At 44.2% G+C, this 26,277-nt stretch overlaps 1 protein-coding gene across 1 annotated transcript in view; it reads left to right on the top strand.

Moving 5' to 3' along the window:
- Positions 1 to 23,962, top strand: part of kif6 (kinesin family member 6) — a 406,644-nt gene extending 382,682 nt beyond the window's left edge. The window contains exons 17-19 of the mRNA XM_078213528.1: positions 4,634 to 4,718; positions 11,130 to 11,265; positions 23,858 to 23,962. Of these exons, the coding sequence (XP_078069654.1) occupies positions 4,634 to 4,718; positions 11,130 to 11,265; positions 23,858 to 23,962 (326 nt within the window). The remainder of the gene's footprint in view (positions 1 to 4,633; positions 4,719 to 11,129; positions 11,266 to 23,857) is intronic.
- The last annotated feature ends 2,315 nt before the right edge of the window (positions 23,963 to 26,277 follow it).

Here is a 26,277-nt window from a genome sequence, read left to right as displayed (position 1 = left end):
AGAGCAGGAGCCATACCAAGCTGTGATACATCCGGAAAGGATGCTTTTCATGATGCATCTGTAAAAATTGGTGAGAGTTATGGAGGACATACCAAATTACATTATCCTCCTGGGAAAGTAGAGGCTTTGGTGGGCTTTCTTAACTATAGTGCCGGCGTGGAGGGACCAGGACAGGTTGTTGGTGATCTGGACACCTAAAAACTTAAAGCTTTCGATCATTTAAGAATAAGAAATAAGTTTAAGGGAGAGAGACAGAAACCAGTGAGCTCAGATAGAGAACATCACCGTAAACTTTATGAAAATAAGCAAGTGAAGGGGAGATAAAAGGGCTTAAAAACTGACGCTTGGGAGGTAAAATATACTGTAAACTGGATAAAAGGGAGGCATATGCACCAGCAGTTTAAAGTAAACCAAGCAGTGCCATGTCATTCCCTTAAACCATCAAGTACAGACCACAACTTCTGCAATATACTATTACAAAATCTCTTTAAAGGAGATCTCTGTTTCTTTCTCCATTTGAAATCTCAGCCATGTTAACATCTGATCAGAGTTATAGATGGATGGAAACAATTAATAAAATATGCACATTTTAGCAGCAAGAACCTTAATTGCCTGCAATTGCCCAAAATAAAAATACCATGTGGGGTTACGTTGTCCAGGCAGATTATACTTGCTGTCTCCATGCTCAGGATCGGTGGCAAGCAGAATGCAGCCATTTCAACTTCTAAGTAACCATTACAACACTTGTTTTCTTGTCGAAACAAAAATGAGCTGCGAGAGCCTTGGAATTTTTGGAACTTTAGGACTGTTGAAAATGTTAATTAGAAAATAAGTTAGAATCATAGAGGTTTACAGCATGGAAACAGGCCCTTCAGCCCAACTTGTCCTTGCCGCCCTTTTTTTTTAAACCCCTAAGCTAATCCCAATTGCCCGCATTTGGCCCATATCCCTCTATACCCATCGTACCCATGTAATTGTCTAATAATATCCTTTCTATAATAGGGTAACCAGAATTGCACACAGTATTCCAAGTGTGGCCTTACCAATGTCTTGTACAACTTCAACAAGATATTCCAACTCCTGTATTCAATGTTCTGACCGATGAAACCAAGCATGCCGAATGCCTTCTTCACCACTCTGTCCACCTGTGACTCCACTTTCAAGAAGCTATGAACATGTACCCCTAGATCTCTTTGTTCTGTAACTCTCCCCAGTGCCCTACCATTAACTGAGTAAGTCCTGCCCTGGTTCAAGCTACCAAAATGCATCACCTCGCATTTATCCAAATTAAACTCCATCTGCCATTCGTCAGCCCACTGGCCCAATTGATCAAGATCCCGTTGCAATTGGAGATAACCTTCTTCACTGTCCACTATGCCACCAATCTTGGTGTCATCTGCAAACTTACTAACCATGCCTCCTATATTCTCATCCAAATTATTAATATAAATGACAAATAACAGTGGCCCAGCACTGATCCCTGAGGCACACCACTGGTCACAGGCCTCCAGTTTGAAAAACAACTCTTTACAACCACCCTCTGGCTTCTGCCAAGAAGCCAATTTTGTATCCATTTAGATACCTCACCCTGGATCCCGTGAGATTTAACCTTATGCAACAACCTACCATGCGTAGGTTGCTGCTCTTTTACAACTTCTGTTTCATTCAATAATACTTTAAAGGAAACATGTGCATGGAGGAGAAACCCTTTAAATCCAGATTATGTTACCTTCTCCCCTCACTAACATGGATATTTTGCTCATGTGTTAGTCAGATTCCTTCTTCTACCTCTGTGTTAACATCCTGCTCCCATTCTCTAGGTTCCATGTATTGTGAACAAAGACTTGCATTCATTTAGTGTCTTCATAACCAGGATGTCCCAAAGCCAATTCAGTACTTTTTGAAGGATAGAAACATAGAAAATAGGTGTAGGAGTAGGCCATTCAGCCCTTCGAGCCTGCACCACCATTCAATATAATCGTGGTTGATCATGCACTTTCAGTATCCCACTCCCGCTTTCTCTCCATACCCCTTGATCCTGTTAGCCACAAGGGCCACGTTCAGCTCCCACTTGAACATATCTAACGAACTGGCCCCAACAGCTTTCTGTGGTAGAGAATTCCACAGATTCACAACTCTCTGATTGAAGAAGTTCTTCCTTATCTCAGTCCTGAATTGCTTACCCCTTATTCTTAGACTGTGACCCCTAGTTCAGGACTTCCCCAACATTGGGAACATTCTTCCCACATCTAGCCTGTCCAGTCTGATCAGGATTTTATATGTTTCTATGAGACCCCCTCTCAATCTTCTAAATTCCAGTGAGTACAAGCCCAGTCGATCCAATCTCTCTTCATAAGACAGTCCTGCCATTCCAGGAATCAGTCTGGTGAATCTTCACTGGACTCCCTCAGTAACAAAAAAATCCTTCCTCAGACGAGGAGAACAAAACTGCACACAACACTGAAGGTGTGATCTCACTAAGGCCCTATATAATTGCAACAAGACATCTTTACTCCTATACTCAAATCCTCTTGCAATGAAGGCCAGCATGCCATTAGCTTTCCTCACCACCTGCTGTACCTCCATTTCAACCTTCAGCGACTGTTCCACCATGACACCCAGGCCACATTGCACTTCCCCTTTTCCTAAACTGCCACCATTCAGATAATAATCTTCCTTCCTGCTTTTGCCACCAAAGTGGATAACCTCACATTTATCCATATTATATTGCATTTTCCAAGTATTTGCCCACTCAGCCAGCCTGTCCAAGTCACCCTGCAGCCTCTTAGCATCCTCCTCACAGCACACACTGCCACCCTGCGTAGTGTTGTCTGCAAATTTGGTGATATTGCAATTCTTTCATCCAAATCATTAATGTGTATTGTGAGTAGCTGGGGTCCCAGCACTGAACCTTGCGGTATCACACTAGTCACTGGCTGTCACTCTGAAAAGGACCTGTTTATTCCCACTCTCTGCTTCCTGCCTGCCAACCAGTTCTCTATCCACGTCAATACGTTATCCCCAATATCATGAACATTAATTTTGCTCACTAATCTCTTGAGTGAGACCTTGTCAAAAGCTTTTGGAAGTCCAGATACACAACATCCACTGGTTCACCCTTGTCCACTCTACTAGCCAGCATTGTAAAGTTGAAATTGGCAGCCAGTTCATGCAGAGCAATCCCTAACAATCAGCAATGAATGCCCAGATCAGCTGTGTGAGGTATCGTTTTTTTTCTCTTTGTTCATGGGATGTGGGTGCCACTGGCTGGGCCAGCATTTATTGCCCATCCCCAAAGACGTTTAAGAGCCAACCACATTGCTGTGAATCTGAAGTCACATATAGGCCAGACCAGACTGGGTAATTAAGACAGATTTCCTTCCCTAAAGAGCATTAGTTGAACCAGATGGGTTTTTACAACAATGGTTTCATGGTTATCATAGACCTTTGATTGTACTGTGTACAATTTTGGTCCCTTTATTTAAGAAAGGATATATTAGCTTTGGAGGGGGTACAGAGAAGGTTCACCAGGTTGATTCCAGAGATGAATGGGTTAGCTTATGAGGAGAGATTGAGCAGACTGGGCCTGTACTCATTGGAGTTTAGAAGGTTGAGGGGAGATCTTATAGAGATAATGAAGGGGCTAGACAGGGTAGAAGCAGCAAGGTTATTTCCACTTACAATGGAAACAAGAACTAGGGGGCATAGCCTCAAAATACGGGGGAGTCAATTTAGAACAGAGTTGAGGAGGAACTTCTTCTTCCAGAGGGTAGTGAATCTTTGGAATTCTCTGCCCAATGAAGCAGTAGAGGCTACCTCGTTAAATGTGTTTAAGTCATAGATAGATAGATTTCTAACCATTAAGGGAATTAAGGGTTATGGGGGGCGGGCGGGTAAGTGGAACTGAATCCACTATCAGATCAGCCATGATCTTATTGAATGGCGGGGCAGGCTCGAGGGGCTAGATGGCCGACTCCTGCTCCTATTTCTTATGTTCTTATGTTCTTATTGATTGCAGATTTGTATTGAATTCAAATTTCACCATCTGCAATGGTTGAACTCGGGTCCCCAGAGTATTACCCTGGGTCTCTGGATTAATAGTCCAGCGACAATACCACCACACCTCTGCTTCCCTCTCAAGTTAAGGGAGAAATATTGGATAGGATAGCAGAAAAATGCACCTACTTTTCTTCAAACCCTGCCATAGAATATTTTAAGTCTCCCTGACAGGGAAGCACTCTCTCAGTACTGTGTTGGAGTGTCAGCCTAGAGTATGTGCTCAAGTCTCGAGAGCTACTGAGCGACAGCTGAAACCATTAGGCAATATTGTTAGTTGTGGGTTAGTTATGTTGTAAAAACACAAAAGGAAGCTCTCCGCTGATTACAATTTTCAGCAAAATTAGTAGCATATTCCAAAGTAATCCACTTGCAATTTGGCAAAATGTCCCCACACATTCACTTGGCAACTAGAGAAATTGTTCCCCTAAGATAACAGAAGGTGGCAGCTGTCATTGGTGCTAAATTTCTTTTCATCGCAACATGACTGAGATCATGTGTGCGTACAGCAAATAAATTGTACAAAGGGACTTTAGTAAATGATCCTTTATGCTGCACTTGCTGAATATCTCACCAGGTGTGACCAGTGAGCCATTAGATGTCACAGAATCAGACCACTTAGAAGATGATCTTCGAGAGAAAATTGAGGAAGAAAAAAAGAGGTAGGTGGATTTGCTTTATTTAATATAATCTTGTTATGTACATCGCCTACGAAAAATGTAGTACAAAACAGTCGAGTGAGAAGGTGGAAGACTGTTCCTGCTTAACCCTGTATTAACTTGAATTCATGTTTTTGCTTAACTAGCAGTTGTTATTATTACAATTCTGACAGTTATTGCTTTATTGCTTACTAACCTAGCCTTCCTTCTACCCAGACGAGGGTGACGCTTTCAAAATGGATGATTCCCAGGATACTGTGCCATTCCATCTGTTTCTCAGCTGGCCAGCTCTGCTGTAAAAATGCATTCCCTTTTCTAGTGAGGGCGTGATCCAGTGTGGTTCAAAATTAACCAAGTGTGGTTTTTTTTTTGCTTTTCAACCACTCCAGACACCCCTCTCCACCCAATTTCAACCACTTTGTTAGGGAGTGTATAGAGTTAGGGTAGCCCTAATGGAGGCCCAGAATCAGGACAACTGCAACAGTTAATGACCTGAACAATGCATGCAGAAAAACTAAATGCGGATATTATGGACTTTTTAGAAATGGTGGACTGGAACCAGATCTGGAAGTCCCACCCATTTCTGACAGATCCCATTTTCACTGGGAGGGGAAAGGGAGCAGGACATGAAGTGCTTTTAAACTTAGTGCACAGGACAAACAGATCCAGTTTTCCCCTCCAGGAATGGACTCAACCCACACTGTGTTCTCCACAAATTTGTAGAAATGTAAATGTTCTTTAAAGGTGGATGAGGTATATAGTGCTGTTGAGTTATTTAAATCCCCTGCCCCATAAAATTGGAAAACAAAACTGCCTACTTGTATCCGTGGTGGTAAAGTTATTGGTTCTAGCAGTTTCAATTGATGTTTGTTGACATACACCAAAATGTTACCATTGTAGTATTATCATCATTTGACAGCTTCCGCAACCTGTCATTATCACGGTGGGGAACTGTAAGTTATGCCTTGGTCGACAGCTCAGAGAGGTTATTCAAGGATTAAAGGATCTTTAGCTCTGAAGAAGAGTCATATAGACTTGAAACGTTAACTCTGCTCCTTTCTCCACAGATGCTGCCAGCACTGCTGAGTTTTTCCAGCATTTTCTGTTTTTATTTCAGATTTCCAATATCCACAGATGTTGCTTATATTAGACCATAAGATATAGGAGCAGAATTAGGCCATTCGGCCCATCGAGTCTGCTCTGCCATTCGATCATGGCTGATATGTTTCTTAATTCCATTCTCCTGCCTTTTTCCTGTAACCTTTGATCCCCTTAGTGATCAAGAACCTATCTACCTCTGTCTTAAATACACTCAGTGAATTGGCCTTCACAGCCTTTTGTGGCAATGAATTCCACAGATTCATCACTCTGGCTGAAGAAATTCCTCCTTATCTCGGTTCTTTTGCTCTGAGGCTGTGCCCTCAGATCCTAGTCTCTCCTACTAATGAAACATCTTCTCCACGTCCACTCTTTCCAGGCCTTTCAGTATTCTGTACATTTCAATGAGAATCCCTCTCATTCTTCTAAAAGAAGGCAAATGGTATGTTGGCCTTCATAGCGAGAGAATTTGAGTATAGGGATAGGGATGTTTTGCTGCAATTGTATAGATGTTGGTGAGGCCACATCTGGAATATTGTATGTAGTTATGGTGTCCTAATCTGAGGAAGGATGTCCTTGCTATGGAGGGAGTACAGCGAAGGTTTACCAGGCTGATTCCTGGGATGGCAGGTCTGTCATATGAGGAGAGACTAAGTCGGTTAGAATTATATTCACTGGAGTTTAGAAGAGTGAGAGGGGATCTCATAGAAACTTATAAAATTCCAACAGGATTGGACAGAGTAGATTCAGAAAGAATGTTCCCAATGGTGGGGGAGTCCAGGACTAGGGGTCATAGTTTGAGAATAAGGGGTAAACCTTTTAGAACTGAGGTGAGGAGAAATTTCTTCACCCAGAGAGTGGTGAAAGTGTGGAATTCACTACCACAGAATGTAGTTGAGGCCAAAATGTTGTCTGATTTCAAGAAGAAATTAGATATAGCTCTTGAGGCTAAAGGGATCAAGGGATATGGGGGAAGGGGGGAATCAGGATATTGAATTCGATGATCAAAATGAATGGCAGAGCAGGCTCAAAGGGCTGAATGGCCTACTCCTGCTTCTAGTTTCTATGTAAACTCCATCGAATACAGACACAGAGTCCTCAAACACTCCTCATATGGCAAGTCTTTCATTCCCGGGTTCTTTGATGTGGGGTTATGAAAAACAAATGTTTGTTTTTGTAAGAGATACTTGAAATGCAGATGTGCTGAGTCACCTTCCTTTACCAGACATGCCAATCAAGACATTATTTCCTCCAAAGACAATTTCCTTGCTTGAGAGACTCACATTCTCTTGTGAATGCTCAGCAGATTTAGCAATGGACCAATCTGGACCCTGTTCTTTCTTAAGGGCAGCACGGTGGCACAGTGGTTAGCACTGCTGTCTCACAGCGCCAGGGACCCAAGTTCAATTCCGGCCTCGGGTCACTGTCTGGGTGGAGTTTGCATTTTCTCCCCGTGTCTGCGTGGGTTTCCTCCGGGTGCTCCGGTTTCCTCCCACAGTCCAAAGATGTGCAGGTTAGGTTGATTGGCCATGCTAAATTGACCCTAGTGTCAGGGGATTAGTAAATGAGGGTTACGGGAATAGGGTTTGGGTGGGATTATGATCGGTACAGACTCGATGGGCCGAATGGCCTCCTTCTGTACTGTAGGGATTCGATGATTCTATGATTCTAGATGAAGAGATTCCTTAGGTAGGTTTGGCGTACGGTTATAGGAGATGATAAATTGAGAACATTTACAAGGTGGAAAGTGTGCAGAATGGTTGTATCCTTTGGGGGTCCAGAGTGGTTGTCCCACCCCCTGGTCATTCACAAGTCTTGGATGAAGTTTGTGAGGCTCACCCGGGTCGTGGTTGTTATTTATATGGACCAGGACTAGGAGAACAAGGTGAAATCCTTGTCTGCAAGTCAGAAGATAGTGCCACCAGTACCACTACATCCGTGGGAGTGGCCTGATCGTCTGTGGTCTGGACTTTATGTGGACTTTGCACGGCCTTTCATGGGTCACATGTTCCTAGTCATCTTGGAGACGCATTCTAAGTGATTAAAAGTACACATCATGAGCAACATCACAGCTCCCATTGCGATAGAGAAGCTACAGCACATTTTTGCAACTCCTGATTTACCAGATTCTCTTCTTTCTGATAACAGTACAAAGTTTACGAGTGATTTGTTCCAAGAGTTTATGCAAAGGAATTGAAAATGCATGTGCATACTGCAACTTTTCATCCAGCTTCAAATGTTTTAGCAGAACGAGCTGTTCAGACACTGAAAGAAGGATTGAGGAGAATGGCAGACAGTACTTTGGGAACCAAACTCTCACGGTTTTTGTTCCAGTATCGTATCACGCCACAAACAACAACAGGACTCTCACCAGCTGAATTATTGATGGGTGGGAAACCAAAGTCTCACCTGGATCTGCTACGTCCAGATGTCAAAGCGAGAGTGGGAAGGATACAAGAAAAGCAGAAGGAGAGACATGGCTACCATGTTAAGGAGAGACATTTCAACCCCAATCATTGTGTCCATGTAAAGAATTTTGGCAGTAGCCAACGACGGATGCCTGGAGTTATTCTCAACCAAAGTGGTCCAGTATCTTTGGGAGTGAAACTGACCAATGGTAGAGTTATTCGCAGACACCAGGATCACATTCGTCTATGCCATGACTCAGAGACAGCAAAAGTTCCAGTTAGAAGTTCCACAGTAGATGGAAATCCTATGGACATTTGACCGGAAGTGTTGTACAACTGTTGTACAAAGATTTCCAGTGGACCCTATTCCAGGAGAGGATAAGGGACCTTCATTCACAGATGCTCAACCTACTCCTGTGCCCACAAGACCAGCTCAACTGAAACAAGCCTCACCAGTGTCTACAGAGTCACCAGTGGTACTGCACAGGTTACAGCGTAGTTGCAAAGCTCTGGAAGACTGATGTATAATTGAGACATGAGTTTTCATTGTGTTTCTTTCCTTAGGGGGAATTTAAATAAAGGGGGGAGAAGTGTTATAGTAAACATCTACCTATTTTAATGTATATACTGATGTCTTTAGTGGTAACGTGGGCTTTCACAGGTTTAGTCTTACCACAAGGGACCTGTGTAATGAGCTGCCTCCAGTTCTGAGTCCCCACTATACTTTATTTCAATATTTTTATAAGTAGACAGGTTTGAACACACACCTTTGATTACCTTTTTGTGGCCAAATAACCACATAAAGATACTTAGAACTTTATTTTTTCATCTTAGTACGATCCCTGAGGTCTACTCATTGCTGGATACTGGGTGCAGTGGCATGGAGGGCATAAAGGCAAATGGTGGTAGGTGGTGGGAATATTTGGCATCAGATGGCACTAGCTGGCATAAGGAAGCTTGGGGATGATTGGCATGAAGGAATAGGGGGCCATGCAGGAGGCTGAAGCGGCCTGGATTCGGATGGAGGGTATGAAGGGCCATTGGGGATTGGTGGGCAGCATGAGTTAGCATGGAGAGATGAGGAGAAGTGAACACCATAAGGCCTAATATTTAGCAAAACAAGTTGGAGATGAAATCCCAGACAAACAAGGCAGGGCTTATAACCAGCCTGCCTCAGCGCTCCACAACCCCTGTGGCTGCCTCCGATTTCACCTGAGTGGTGCAGGCCTAACTCAATGCTGCATTTCCACCTCACCAGCGCCCCCCCCCCCCCCCCCCCCCCCCGCCCCCAACCCGTTCCCTTACTCTTACTGCATCCCACCCCGATCCACCTAGACGCCAACTCCCACCCCAACTCTCCTTCCTTCTCCTTACCTTTCCGCTTGCTGCCCCCCCCCCGCATCCTTATGCTCACCCCTTCCCTTCCCTGACCCGCCACCCTCCACTCACCGCTTCTTTTCCCCGACCCTCCCTCTTGCTGGTTCCCTCCACCGACCTTCCCACTTGCCACCTCCCTCCACCAATTCATTGGCTCTCTGCCTCTTTCCCCTAGCCCTCCTGCTCAACTGCCTCCCTTCCTGACCTTTTTTACTTGTCGTCTCCTTAACTCAACCCTTGTCCTAATAGTTGAGTCAGGAGGTAACACAGGAACGGGTGAGAGTTTCAGCAGCATTTGAGTTGAGCAGGGTTAGAAACATGTTAGAGGTAGAAGCAAGCTATCTTGATTATGGTGAGGATATGAGGTTAGAGGCTCAGCTCAGGGTCAAATAGGACAGAAACATGAAACAGTTACGTTTTTATGACCATATGGAAGCCTTTCTGATGCTAGGCCTGATTTATGGAATTGAATATCACAATTTGCATTGGTGGAATTTCAACTCACAGCAACAATGGGCTGCATGGTGGCATAGGAGGGTATGAAGGGCACAGTGATTAGCACTGCTGCCTCATGGCGCCAGGGACCCAGGTTTGATTCCCGGCCTGGGTCACTGTCTGTGTGGGGTTTGCACGTTCTCCCCGTGTCTGTCTGGGTTTCCTCCGGGTGCTCCGGTTTCCTCCCACAGTCCAAAGATATGTGGGTTAGGTGGATTGGCCATGCCCCTTAGTGTCAGGAGCATTAGCTGGGGTAAATGCATGGGGCTATGGGGATAGGGCCCTGGGGGGAATTGTGGTTGGTGCAGACTCGATGGGCCGAATGGCCTCCTTCTGCACTGTAGGATTCTATGATTCTAACAATAATGCTACTTATTGTAAAGTGACATTGGCTAAGATCTGGCTGCAGACCACTTATCCATACTCAGTTGGAGACATTGCGTCTAGCAGTAAGATAATTAAAGCAAAAGAGAAAAATCAATTAATATCTTGATAATGATATAATGAATAATTGCAGTAAATAATTAGCATTCTAGTTGGACTATATGGAAAAGGTCCAAACAGCCTTTGCCAGGCCATCTGTTTCAGCCGGGACTGGCTACCCCTTTTTTTTTACACATTCATCACCTTTTTAATCGAGTAAAATCTCAACTGTCTGTGCAAATTCTCTCTTTGAACTACAGTTTGTTCTCCCTAGTTTCAGCCGCTGTGGTTACATCAAACAATTTATTAGGGTTCAGTTCAATCTGTACCCAGTTGGATTTTAAAAACTTTATTCAGGTCTCCCCCTGGAGGTGTCTTTTCTCCTGTCTCCAGTGTAAATGTTTCCAGTTCCAGGTTTGACCACAACACAGCGCAGTCCCCTGAATCATCTGTGTGCTATTGATTGAGCATACTTATAGCACATAAAATTAAGACTTGTACATCAGCGCAATTTATACTTTGGTTTTTAGGTATGGCCTCCAAACAGCTGAGTTAACTTCTCCCTCAACTCTGACAGCATCAAAGTGATTGCTCTACTTTCATTCCTGTACAGTTACAAAATGACCTTCAATCGGCTGAAAGCGCTGAAGACAGAGATTGAGCACTTACAGCACCTCTTAGAAAAGGCTAAGGTGATGATGCAAAAAGATTTCGAGGTCTGGTGGTCTGAGGAGGCAGTGAGGCTGCAGGTAATACAACCTTTCCGACTGCTGCTTATTCTCTGTGCCAAAGTTGAAGCTGATGTCAAATGTGCGGTGTCAAATGCCATTGGTGATGCTAAAGACTTACATACAATCCAAATTTAAATAGGAGCAGGAGTAGGACGTTCGGCCCTTCAAGATGCTCTACCATTGATTATGATCATTGCTGATCATCCAATTCAGTAACCTGTTCCGGCTTTCCCTCCCGCCGCCCAACATATCCTTTGATCCCTTTAGCCCAAAGAGCGATATCTAACTCCTTCTTAAAAGCAAGCAATGTTTTGGCCTCAACTGCTTTATGTGGTAGTGAATTCCACAGGCCCACCCCTGTCTGGGTGAAGATATTTTTCCTTATTTTGATTTGACTTTATTTATTATTGTCACATGCAGTGAAAATTATTGTTTCTTGCGCGCTATACAGATAAAGCATATCGTTCATAGAGAAGGAAAGGAGAGAGTGCAGAATGTAGTGTTACAGTCATAGCTAGGGTGTAGAGAAAGATCAACTTAATACGAGATAGGTCCATTCAAAAATCTGATGGCAGCAAGGAAGAACCTGTTCTTGAATCGATTGGTACGTGACCTCAGATTTTTGTATCTTTTTTCTGGTGGGAGAAGGTGGAAGAGAGAATGTTGGGGGTGCGTGGGGTCCTTAATTATGCTGGCTGCTTTGCTGAGGCAGCGGAAAGTGTAGACAGAGTCAATGGATGGGAGGCTGGTTTGCGTGATGGATTGGGCTACATTCACGACCTTTTGTAGTGCCTTACGGTCTTGGGCAGAGCAGGAGCCATACCAAGCTGTGATGCAACCAGAAAGAATGCTTTCTATGGTTCATAGAATCATAGAATCATAGAAACCCTACAGTGCAGAAGGAGGCCATTCGGCCCATCGAGTCTGCACCGACCACAATCCCACCCAGGCCCTACCCCCACATATTTTACCCGCTAATCCCTCTAACCTACGCATCCCAAGGGGCAATTTTTTTAACCTGGCCAATCAACCTAACCCGCACATCTTTGGACTGTGGGAGGAAACCGGAGCATCCGGAGGAAACCCACGCAGACACGAGGAGAATGTGCAAACTCCACACAGACAGTGACCCGAGCCGGGAATCGAACCCGGGACCCTGGAGCTGTGAAGCAGCAGTGCTAACCACTGTGCTACCGTGCCGCCTGTATCATCTGTAAAAGTTGGTGAGAGTCGTAGCTGACATGCCAAATTTCCTTAGTCTTCTGAGAAAGTAGAGGCGTTGATGACTTTCTTAACCATAGTGTCGGCATGGAGGGACCAGGACAGGTTGTTGGTGATCTGGATACCTAAAAACATGAAGCTCTCGACCATTTCTACCTCGTCCCCATTGATGTAGACAGGGGCATGTTCTCCTTTACGCTTCCTGAAGTCGATGACAATCTTCTTCATTTTGTTGACATTGAGGAAGAGATTATTGTCGCCACACCAGTTCACCAGATTTTCTATCTCTTTCCTGTACTGTATCTTGTCATTGTTTGAAATTTGACCCACTACAGTGGTGTCATCAGCAAACTTGAAAATCCAGTTTGAGGGGAATTTGGCCACACAGTCATAGGTGTATAAGGAGTATAATAGGGGGCTGAGGACACAGTCTTGTGGGGCAATGGTATTGAGGATGATCGTAGAGGAGGTGTTGTTACCTATCCTTCCTGATTGTTGTCTATGGGTTAGGAAGTTCAGGATCCAGTCGCAGAGGGAGGAGTCGAGCCCCATGAAGTTTGGAGATGAGTTTCGTAGGAATAATGGCGTTGAAGGCTGAGCTATAGTCGATAAATAGGAGTCTGACATAGGCATCTTGTTATCCAGGTGTTCCAGGGTTAAATGCAGGGTCATGGAGATAGTGTCTGCTGTGGACCTGTTGCAGCGGTAGGTGAACTGTAGTGGATCCAGGCAATCTTGGATGTCGGAACTGATTTGTGCCATGACTAACCTTTCGAAGCACTTCATAATGATGAATGTCAGAGTCACTAAGGCACACTGCTTGGCTTTTCTTTGGTACCGGGATGATGGTTGTCTTCTTGAAGCAGATAGGGACCTCAGATTGTTGTAAAGCGAGGTTGAAGATGTCTGCGAATACCCCTGCCAACTGGTCCGCGCAGGATCGGCCGGTTACCCATCTGGGCCAGTCACTTTCCATGGGTTGACCTTCGAGAAGGCTGCTCTGACATCGGCAATTATCTCAGTCCTAAATGGTTTATCCCGTATCCTCAGACTGTGACCTCTGGTTCTAGACTCACCTGCATTCGGGGACATCCTTCCTGCATCAATTCCATCAATTCTTTATAACCCTGTTAGAATTTAATTGGTTTTAATGAGATCCCCCTTCATTTTCCGAAATTCCAGTCAATGTAATCTTAACCTACTCAATCTCTCCTCATAATCAGTCCTGCCATCTTAGGAATCAGTTGGTAAACCTTCTCTGTACTCTCTCGAGAGCAAGAACATCCTTCCTCAGATACGGAGACCAAAACTGCACACAATATTCCAGTTGTGGTCTCACCAAGGCCTTGTATAACTGCAACACACCCCTGCCCCTGTACTGGAATCCTCTCGCTATGAAGGCCAGCACACCATTTGCCGTCTTCACGGCATGTTGCACCTGCATGCTTATTTATGATGACTGGTGCGTGAGGATTTCCAGATCCCCTCTCTCAATCTATAGCCATTCAGATAATAATCTGCCTTACTGTTTTTTCTACCAAAGTGGATAAACTCACATTGGCAGATGGAGTTTAATCCAGCCAAATGCGACATGATGCATTTTGGAGGATCAAATTTAAGTGTGAATTATACTGTAAATGGCAGAATGACGTAGGAACATTGACATACAGAACAATCTGGGTGTGCAGGTCTACAGTTCCCTAACACAGGTGGCCAAGGTGATTGAGAAGGCATATGGCATGCTTGTCTTCATTGGCTGGGGCATTGAGTACAGGAATTGGGAAATCATATTGCAGCTATATAAAACCTTTCACTGGAAAGACGGAGGCTGAGGGGAGACCTGATAGAGGTCTACAAAATTATGTGAAGCATAGTCAGAGTCTTTTTCCCAGGGTGTAAGTGCCAATTACAAGGGGGCACATGTTCATGGTGAGAGGGGGAAAGTTTAAGGGAGATGTATAAGGGAGAGATTGGGGAAACTGGGGTTGTTCTCCTTGGAAAGACGGAGGATGAGGGGAGACTTAATAGAGGTGTATAAAATTATGAAAGGCATAGATAGGGTGAACGGTGGGAAGCTTTTCCCCGGGTCGGTGGTGACGTTCACGAGGGGTCATAGGTTCAAGGTGAAGGGGGGGAGGTTTAACACAGATATCAGAAGGACATATTTCACACAGAGGGTCGTGGGGGCCTGGAATGTGTTGCCGGGCAAGGTGGTGGAGGCGGACACACTGGGAACGTTTAAGACTTATCTAGACAGCTATATGAACGGAGTGGGAATGGAGGGATACAAAAGAGTGGTCTAGTCTGGACCAGGGAGCGGCGCGGGCTAATTGTTCCTTGTCTCTCGTTTCAAGGCTTCATTCTATGATCATCTTGCTGGTGCCAGTACAGAGCGAGACTGCGGATAGTTGGGAACCTGTCTCGGGGGCAGGGAATTCATACGGTGTTCGTGGAAGTGGAAATGACGAGGGTTGGGAAGCATTTTCCGATCAGGGCCATTGTGATCTCCTGGACTCGTTTCAATCGCCTCAGGGGGTCGGAGAGGAATTTCCCAGATTTTTTTTCCCCATATTGGCCCTGGGGTTTTTCACTCTGGGTTTTCGCCTCTCCCTGGAGATCACATGGTCTGGAATGGGGGGGTGGGGGTGAGTTAATAGGTTGTAATGAACAAAGCATCGTAGCTGTGAGGGACAGCTCGGTGGATAGGATATTGGTGTGTAGATAGGCTGGAAAATTGGGCGGGGATCCTGGATTCAGGATTCAATCCTGGACCGGGGAGCGGCGCGGGCTTGGAGGGCCGAAGGGCCTGTTCCTGTGCTGTATTGTTCTTTGTTCTTTGTATAGAGGACGTTTTTCACACAGAGAGTGGTGGGTGCCTGGAATGCGCTGCCAGAGGTGGTGGTGGAAGCAGGCGCGTTAACAACATTTATGAGGCATCTGGATGGGTACATGAATAGGGAGGGAACTCACTCAACCTGTCCAAATCATGCTGAAGCATCTTTGCATCCTCCTCACATCACATCCTCCCACCCAGCTTTGTGTCATCGCCAATTTGGAGATATTACATTTAATTCCCTCATCTAAGTCATTAATATATTGTGAATAGTTGGGATCCAAGCACCAATCCCTGCGATACCCCATTAGTTACTGCCTACCATTTGGAAAAAGACCCATTTATTCCTATTCTTTCCTATCTGCCAATCAGTTTTCTATCCATCTCAATATACTAATATAGCGTAAAGGAGAACATGCCCCTGTCTACATCAATGGGGACGAAGTAGAAAGGGTCGAGAGCTTCAAATTTTTAGGTGTCCAGATCGCCAACAACCTGTTGTGGTCCCCCCATGCCGACACTATAGCTAAGAAAGCCCACCAACGCCTCTACTTTCTCAGAAGACTAAGAAAATTTGGCATGTCAGCCACGACTCTCACCAACTTTTACAGATGCACCATAGAAAGCATTCTTTCTGGTTGCACCACAGCTTGGTATGGCTCCTGCTCTGCCCCAGGCCGCAAGGCACTACAAAAGGTCGTGAATGTAGCCCAATCCATCACGCAAACCAGCCTCTCTTCCATTGACTCAGTCTACACTTCCCGCTGCCTCAGCCAAGCAGCCAACATAATTAAGGACCCCACACACCTCGGACATTCTCTCTTCCATCTTCTTCCTTTGGGAGAAAGATACAAAAGTCTGAGGCCACGTACCAACCGACTCAAGAACAGCTTCTTCCCTGCTGCTGTCAGACTTTTGAATGGACTTACCTTGCATTAAGTTGATCGTTCTCTACACCCTAGCTATGACTGTAACACTACATTCTGCACTCTCTTGTTTCCTTCTCTATGAACGGTATATTTTGTCTGTATAGCGCGCAAGAAACAATACTTTTCACTGTATGTTAATATATGTGACAATAATAAATCAAATAAATCAAATCAAATACCCCAATCCCATGTGCTTTAATTTTACACAATAATCTCTTATGTAGGATGTTGCCTTCTGAAAGTTCAAATAAACCATATCCACTGCCTCCCCAACATCAACTCTGCTGGTTGCATCCTTGAAGAATTCCAGTGAATTTGTCAAGCATGATTTTCGTTTCGTAAATCCATGCTGAATCTTTCTGACCCTGCCAATATTTTCCAACTGCTCTGTTATCAAATCTTTGATAATGGACTCTAGAATTTTCCCCACTACTGATATCAAGGTGACTGGTCTATAATTACCTGCTTTCTCTCTGCCTCCCTTCTTAAATAGTGGGCTAACATTAGCTACCCTCCAATCTGTAGGAAATGTTCCAGTTTCTATAGAACCTTGGAAGATGACCAGCAATGCATCAACTATTTCCAGGGCCATTTCCTTAAGTACGCTAATATGTTGATTATCGGGCCCTGGGGATTTATCCACCTTCAAACCCATCAATTTCCCCAATTTTGATGATCTGGAATCTGTATGGGTAGAGCTGAGAAACACCAAAGGACAAAAGATGTTAGTTGGGGTTGTATATAGATCCCCCACTGTAGTGATGATGGGGATGGCATTAAACAGGAAATTAGAGATGCATGCGATAAAGGAATATCTAATAATAGGTGACAACTCCATTTCTCTACTAATACTGATTTCCTTCAGTTCCTCCCTCTCGCCAAACTCTGTGTTCCCCAATATTCGCCATTGCCTATCCACTTTGCCTATTCGCCATTGCCTATCCCTTTAAGTAACATCCCCAATCCATTATAACCAACTTGTGCCTCATATTGTCGTTTCCTTTATTCGAGTCAGGACTGTGGTCTCAGAATCAACTACGTCACTCTCCACCTTGATGAAAAAATCTATCATATTATGGTCGCTCATCCGCAAGGGGCCTCACACAGCTAGACTGCCAATTATTACTTTCTCATTACACAATATCCAGTCCAGGATGGCCTGTTCTCTAGATGGTTCCTCAATGTATTGGTCCAGAAAACCATCCTGTATACACTCTAGGAATTCTTCCTCTATGGTATTGTTATTAAATTGTTCTGTATGCTGGTCTCCTGGAAGTTGTATTGACTTGCTGCCAGATTCAAATTGAAACCCCCGCCACACAGCTCACTAGATCTTGTCGACAGCTTAGATTCAGGCCAATAGCGAATGTGGCTACTTCGCATTTAACCACAAAATCCAAGCTATGGTGTTGTTTAGAGTCAAGATTTCTTTACCTGTGGAAAGCTCGCAATCTTGTCAACATTTTCTTTAATTTAAAAAGATACTCAACTCCAGGAACCTGCATTAGTGTTATTTGATTTGGCATTGAGACTGGGCTATCTTTAGTCATCACCCTTGGTTCCAGACTTAAGTAAATCCTGAACTTCACCTGCAAGAGGAAATGACTATTCCAGCATTTGTTCATTACCACACAAATTGAATATGAAACACAAATTCCAGAATATGGATGCCAGATGAGGTTTATCCCATTGCATTGAGAGACTAATTTTCTATATCCAGACGGTTTTCTTTGTTTCACATGGGATATGTCACCGGCTCTACTGCTTCCAAATGGAGACCGACAAACCAGTTAACTGAATATATTTTACGTTGTTTTCATGTTTAATAAAGGAAACTTCAGGTTATGTCCATTAGGTCCACTTTTGCAATTTGGATTAGTTGGAAGCAACACAGTCTAGACATCATCTGGAGGGCTGTGTTAAGAGCAATCCTCATACCTGCACAAAATATTATTTGAGTCCATCAGCCAAGGATGATCTGTACACAGAATCATAGAATCGGGACGGCATGGTGGCACAGTGGTTAGCACTGCTGCCTCACAGCGCCAGGGACCTGGGTTCAATTCCCGACTTGAGTCACTGTCTGTATGGAATCATAGAGTCATAGAGGTTTACAGCATGGAAACAGGCCCTTCGGCCCAACTTGTCCATGCCACTCCTTTTTTTAACCCCTAAGCTAGTTCCCAATTGCTCGCGTTTGGCCCATATCCCTCTATACCCATCTTACCCATGTAACTGTCTACACGCTTTTAAAAAGACAAAATTGTACTCACCTCTACGACTACCTCTGGCATCTTGTTCCAGACATTCTCACCACCCTCTGCCTGAAAAAACTGTCCCTCTGGACCCTTTCGTATCTCTCCCCTCTCACTTCAAACCTATGCCCTCTAGTTTTAGACTCCCCTACTTTTGGGAAAAGATATTGACTATCTAGCTGACCTGTGCCCCTCATTATTTTATAGACCTTTATAAGATCACCCCTAAGCCTCCTACGCTCCAGAGAAAAAATTCCCAGCCTATCTAGGAGTTTAAACGTTCTCCATGTGCCTGCATGGGTTTCCTCCGGGTGCTCCGGTTTCCTCCCACACTCCAAAGATGTGCAGATTAGGTGGATTGGCCATACGAAATTAATTGCCCCTTTGTGTCAGCGGGGACTAGCTAGGGTAAATTCAAGGGGTTATGGGGAGAGGGCCTGGGTGGGATTATGCTCAGTGCAGACTCGATGGGCCGAATGGCCTCCTTCTGCACTTTAGGATTCTATGATTCTATGAAATATTATTTGAGTCCATCAACCAAGAATGATCTGTAAATGGACAAGTCAGCACTGGTTTATAGGTATCTTGCTTAAACCAAAGAACTACTTGCTTTCTGTCATGCACTGTTCCTCAAAACTTATCTTGCAACTTTTTATAAAATATGTATTGTTTTCTCTCCTTATCCTCTACAAGTACAATATACAACATTTCAGGATATAGGCAGCAGGCAGGAACATGGATTTGGAGCCATGATCATATTAAATGGCAGCGCAGGCTCAACTGGCAATATAATCTACTCCTGCTCCTATTTCTTGAGTTCTCGTCATAGAGTGATAGAGTACAGAAGAGGCCCTTCAGCCCATCGACAGAACTACACTGACTGAACTACATTAAATCTACACTAATCCCACTTTCCATTACTTAGCCAAAAGCCTTGAATGTTATGACATTTCAAGTGCTCATTCACATACTTTTCAAAGGTTGTGAGGTTTTCCGTCCCGCTACCCTCCTAGGCAGTGCATTCCAGACTCCCACCACCCTCTGAGTGAAAAATACTTTCCCCTCTAAACAGATAAGTGTTGGCACCGAGCAGCCATTAATTTATTTTGGTCCAGAAGGAGATGAATTGAGTTTGTGCTTGAAATATGGCTTTTTGATGCAAATCCAATCTCCAGCTTCAAATCATGATTTCCTTGCTTGTTTCGCACATCAAAATGTGCATTTTGTGGCTTCTTTTGCTTTCACTCTGACATTCTGAATAGTCAGTGGCATGCAAAAGTTATGACCTATCATCTCTCCAATCAGAGAGTATGGGATGAATCAATATTTACAAAGTAGGATAATTGTTCAAACATTTTCCCCTCCAACAACACTCGCTCTCAGACTCTCCTTTAACACCCTGTTATTGCAATGTCACATGATGGTGGGTTTGATAACTTGGAATATGACCACAAGACCATAAGACATAGGAGCAGAATTAGGCCACTCGGCCCATTGAGTCTGCTCCACCATTCAGTCATGGCTGATATTTTTCTCCTGCCTTTTCCCCATAACCCCTGCCTCCCTTATTAATCAAGAACCTATCTATCTCTGTCTTAAAGACACTCAATGACCTGGCCTGCACAGCTTTCTGCGGCAAAGAGTTCCACAGATTCATCGCTCTCTGGCTGAAGAAATTCCTCCTCATCTCTATTTTAAAGGATCGTCCCTTTAGCCTGAGGTTGTGCCCTCTGGTTCTAGTTTTTCCTACGAGTGGAAACATCCTCTCCACGTCCACTCTATCCAGGCCTCGCAATATCCTGTATGTTTCAATATGATTCCCCCCTCATCCTTCTAAACTCCAACGAGTACAGACCCAGAGTCCTCAACCATTCCTCATATAACAAGCTCTTCATTCCAGGGATCATTCTTGTGAACCTCCTCTGGACCCTTTCCAAGGCCAAGATATGGGGCCCAAAACTGCTCACAATACTTCAAATGGGGTCTGACCAGAGCCTTGTACAGCCCCAGAAGCATATCCCTGCTCTTGTATTCTAACCCTCTCGACACAAATGCTAACATTCCATTTGCCTTCCTAACTGCTGACTGAACCTGCACATTAACCTTAAGAGAATCTTGAACAATGACTTCCAAGTCCCTTTGTGTTTCTGATTTCCGAAGCATTTTCCCATTTAGAAAATAGTCTATGCCTCCATTCCTCCTTCCATGAACTGACTGGAAACATACGTCAAGGGACGTCTTGACAAATACATGAAGAGGATGGGAATAGGGGGATATGGTCTCCGGAAGGGTAAGGGGTTTTAGTTCAGTCAGGCAGCATGGTTGGTGCAGGCTTGGAGGGCCAAAGGGTCCGTTCTTGAGCTGTCATTTTCTTTGTTATTTGTTATACTGTGGTCCTTTGCCTGTAGTAATTGTCTCCGGCAAACCCCATTTTGTAAACAAATTGTCTAAAATGGTAATAACTGAAACAGTGGTTATGGGATTTGTTGCAATGATTCCCGGCCATTTGCTATGGAGGTCATGATCAATGACATTGATTGTTCGGGCCTGCTTTCACTTGTCCAAAAAATCTACTTGGAGTTGCTGCTATGGCTCTGTTAGCCTTGGGGTCAGTTGTAGAGGTGCGGAACTCGGTTTAACATATTTTTTACTTGAGTATGTAAGCCACACGCAGTTGCTAACAAACTCTTCTATGTGATAATCTATTGCTGCCCACCAGACTGCTTCACAGGATCTTTGTTTCATCTTAACAACACCCAGGTGTCCTTCATAGGCAAGATGAAATAAATGTTTGTTCTGAGCCTAAACCAGACCCCCAAGGTTTTGGAAGCTCTGGTGAGGGAGCAATAACATTTTGTTTAAATTAGGCAAGTTTTGAGATTCAAGACATTTGCTGAGAGATAAAGCCACAGGATTCTATGCATTTTGAACAAAAAGAAACTTTATTATTCATGGTCAGAAAGATAAAACTATTTACAATATCTGTCTTATAATATGAGGGTAAATATGAGGTATATGTGAATTAACAGACAACCTGACGCCAAACACATCACATTGCATAATAAATGGCAAATGCGACCAAGACAGAGTTCATGGATTTCTCAACAAGCCATCCAGACATCAGTAGACACTGAGAGTCAACCAACAAATTTCTCTAACCCAAACAGCCTCAACAACAGCCTAGATTCCTAGACTAACACCAGGAATTAGGGGGTTTACTTCATGAGGAAAATTTGGAGAGGTTATGTTTCTATCCACTAGAGTTTAGAAGAGTAAAGGCGACTTGATGGAAACCTTTAAGATCCCTAGGAGTATTGACAGGGTGGATGTGGAGAGGACATTTTCTCTTGTCTGAGTATCTAGAACTAGAGGTCACTGTTTAAACGTAAGGGGTCACTCATTTAAGACAGAGTGAGGATAATTTTTTTCTCGTGAGGGTTGTGAGTCTCTGAAATTCTCTTCCTCTAAAGGCAGTGGAAGTAGAGTCTGTGAATATTTTTAAAGCAGAGCTAGATAGATTCCTGATCAACAAGGGGGTGAAAGGTTAGTGAGGGTAGGCAGGAATGTGAGGTTCAGGTTATAAACAAATCACCTTATTGAATGGGAGAGCAGGCTTGAGGGGCCAAGTGGCTTACTCCTCCTTCTAATTCCGATGTTCATATGTTCCCAAAACCAGAATAATCAAGTAAGTAGGAGTGAAAGTTACAAAAGTAAGGATGGTAGAATTTGTCACTCAATATAGATTCCTTGTGTCCACATCGATGAGGAGCAACAGTGAGATGCCCAAACTTTTGACTGAGCAATAGAATGATCTGTTTTTTACCATCCATGGTGACATACACAAAGTTACTCCTAAGAGACACCCGCCCCCCATCCATCAACTCCCCCACATATTGAAGCAATGAAGACCTTTTTGAAGTGGTTCCGCTTTAAGGAGAACTTATGCTTTTTCCCCTCAAGATGAATATGGTGTTGGGAACTGAGGAGTGGCTCCACAATTTGGGCACATATTTGAGGGTATCTGGTTATGATGGGCTGTATGGCATCTCTGACATAATGCGTATTGTTCAATCACCCATCACACCTTTGTTTGGCCCAAAGTGCTTTTCGAGAGCGCTTGTCGCCATATCACAGATGCGTCTTTTGTGAGCCTCTCGAATATTTGCTGTCCTTCTGCTCTGATGTGGAGATGCCGGCGTTGGACTGGGGTGAACACAGTAAGAGTTTTAACAACACCAGGTTAAAGTCCAACAGGTTTATTTGGTAGCAAATACCATTAGCTTTCGGAGCGCTGCTCCTTCGTCAGATGGAGTGGAAATGTGCTCTCAAACAGGGCACAGAGACACAAAATCAAGTTACAGAATACTGCATGTTTGTAGAAACTTGCTGTCTGTGTCGATATGCGCGATTTTCTTGGAGATCCTCTCCACTTGGAGCCGGCAGTTTGCGGTGTCGATGGTAGTCATGATGTGGAGATGCCGGCGTTGGACTGAGGTGAACACAGTAAGAGTTTTAACAACACCAGGTTCTGCTCTGAGACAGTGCAGGCGTATCATCATCTTGTAGGTCGCTGCTGCATCTGAACTTTCCGTCCCCGTGGTGAACCCTGAAATCCAACGATCCCACAGCATGGGTGGAGTTCCTGGTGGAAAAAGGAATGTTGCTGGAGGTAGTAAATTTAAATTATCCTCCGTCTCATCACTAATTGGTGTGTTTTCTGCCTTGGAGATGTGCAGAGATGACTAAACTCTCTGTCTAAACAGGGCTTAATTTACAAATTCTTTTCAAATGTCTGCCCTCTCATGCTTCCAGCTGTTTCTCTCAGTTTAGTTTCATTGGTCACACTACAACCACACTGACACTTGACTAACTGCAAACAGTGAGCAGTCAGCAAGCACTGAGCAACCGAACAATTGAACCGCAGTAAAGTTAAAAATTAAAGTTAAAGTTTATTTATTAGTGTCACAAGTAAGGCTTACGTTAACACTACAATGAAGTTACTGTGAAATTCCCCAAGTCGCCACACTCCGGTGCCTGTTCGGGTCAATTCACCTAACCAGCACGTCTTTCAAAATGTGGGTGGAAACCTGAGCACCCGGAGGAAACCCACACAGACACGGGGAGAGCGTGCAAACTCCGAACAGACAGTGACCCAAGCTGGGAATCGAACCCGGGTCCCTGGTGCTGGGGGGCAGCAGTGCTAACCGCCGTGCCACCGTGCCACCCCGCCCCGGAAGTAGCCCTTCCAGTCTGCTGGACGGAACCACTGATGCGAAGAAGCAGCTCAGGCCACGCTCCAGAAAGAAGCACAAAGCAGGGGAAGCACAGTACAATCCAGATCATGAGTTAATGATGTGTTGATACACCATCAGCCACCCTGCTGGTATGGGCACAGACCTGATTGCTATACCACGCGGCTGTTCAGCTTCTGGACCAAGATGCAGTTACACTTCAAAGCCCCAGTGTTCCAGACATAACATCTCTGCCCAAAATGACTGCTGGGACGATGAGGACCTTTAAAAAGGTCTGTTGGCAACGTTCCTTACAGTCATTTCTGTTTGGTGCATTTCAAGATAAATGCTGCCATATGTTTTTAATGCCCTGTAATTAAACATAGAGGCTGATTTCTGCACGATTGCTAACAGATTAATGTATAGTAAATTTCATGGCATGGCCTGGTCAGATAAAGGACATTTCATTAGTTTATACAAAAGGTACTGCTCAGCCTACCCGAAGAACAGTCAATCTCAGCAGAAATCAGATAATCTGAGCCACTGCTGTATTTCCCAGTGTCAGAGTGTTAAAAATAGATTTGTATCCTTGCCAAGTGATGTGTATCAATACTCAGAACATGCCGCACCACACAGAGCGTAAAATGCATGAAAGTTTTCTCTAATGGCTGTTCTGAGTTTGATTTTGTCAAAATGCTAATGGGAGTTCACATGCTTTCCGGTAAAGTTGAAGGTCTGGACCATAAATTTTCCTGGGCCAGTTTTGAACAAGTTGGCTTCAGCAGTGCACTTCCAGAAGCTTGGAGGAGGTCTGGCCAATAGATTGTGGCAGGTTTGGATGCAGTCAACTTAGTTCCACCCTGCTTGAACAGCAACCTTATCATCTTCCCATTAGGGGTTCCACAAATATCCCCATCGGTGCAAAAGACAAGGCTGAAGCACTTGGAACCACTGTAAGCCGTAAGTTCCAAGTGGATGACCCAACGTGGCCGCCTTCATCGGTCCCCAGCATTGTAGGGGATTCAGCCAATTCAATTCACTCCACGTGGCATCAAGAAACAGCTGAAGGCACTGAATAATGCAAAGGCGATAGGCCCTGACACTATCCCGACAATAGTACTGAAGACTATTTAGTTGATCCCCTAGCCAAGCAGTACAGCTACAACACTGGCATCAACTCAACAGTTTGATTTGATTTGATTTATTATTGTCACATGTATTAACATACAGTGAAAAGTATTGTTTCTTGTGCGCTATGCAGACAAAGCATACTGTTCATAGAGAAGAAAACGAGAGAGTGCAGAATGTAGTGTTACAGTCATAGTTAGGTTGTAGAGAAAGATCAACTCAATGCAAGGTAACTCCATTCAAAAGTCTTGACAGTAGCAGGGAAGAAGCTGTTCTTGAGTTGGTTAGTATGTGACCTCAGACTTTTGTATCTTTTTCCCGAAGGAAAAAGGTGGAAGAGAGAATGTCCCCTGGGTGCGTGGGGTCCTTAGTTATGCTGGCTGCTTTGCCGAGGCAGCGGGAAGTGTAGACAGAGTCAATGGGTGGGAGGCTGGTTTGCATGATGGATTGGGCACCACATGGAAATTGCCTCGGTATGTCCTGTCCACAATAAGCAGGACATATCCAACCTGGCATCAAGGACCCCTGGCAAAATATAAGTCAATAGAAACAGAAGAAAAACTCTTCACTGCTTAGAGTCATACCTAGCTCAAAGAAATATAGCTGTGTTTGTTGAAGACCAATCATCTTCATCCAAGGACATCACTGCAGTAGTTGTTCACGGTAGTGTCCTAGGCCCAATCATCTACTGCTGCTTTATCAATGACCTTTACTCCATCATAGGATCAGAAGTGGCATGTTTGCTACTGACTCTATAATGTTCAGTGTCGTTTGTAACTCCTCAGATACTGAAGCAGTTTGTGTCCATATGCAGGAAGACCTGGACAACGTCAGGCTTTAGCAAGTAACACACCAGAGGTGTGGGCCATCAGCAGTGGTAGAATTGTATACAACCACAATCTATAACCATGTGGCCCAGCTTATCCCCAACTCAACATTACCATCAAGCCAGGAGATTAACTCTGGTTCAATGAAGAGTGCAGGACAGCATGTGTTATGATATAGCACTTGGTAATTGCCAGGCTGTCTAAATCCCAAAGGGAAACTTGATCAAGCTATCACAACTATTTGCAATTTATATTTTGTTATGAGAAGCTATGAGTACTGAAGTCAGGAATAAAAATTCCAATATCACTTTTGGAGTTTTTAAATATTAAATGAAAACATTTACTTAACAAAAGAAAAGAAAACTTAAGCACAGGATTACATTTACACAGTTAAATTAAACTTATAAAGACTTCCTAAAAATCCAAAGATGTGCGGGTTAGGTTAATTGGCCATGCTAAATTGACCCTAATGTTAGGGGGATTAGCAGGGTAAATGTGTGGGATTGTGGGAATAGGGCCTGGGTGGGATTGTGGTCGGTGCAGACTCGATGGGCCGAATGGCTTCTTTCTGCACTGCAGGGATTCTGTGATTCTATGATTTCCACT

This window comes from Mustelus asterias, chromosome 5, assembly GCF_964213995.1.
Source record: "Mustelus asterias chromosome 5, sMusAst1.hap1.1, whole genome shotgun sequence".
Classification (NCBI taxonomy): domain Eukaryota; kingdom Metazoa; phylum Chordata; class Chondrichthyes; order Carcharhiniformes; family Triakidae; genus Mustelus; species Mustelus asterias.
The sequence above is the reverse complement of the archived record's forward strand: the minus strand, read 5'-3'. Positions and strand labels throughout refer to the sequence as shown.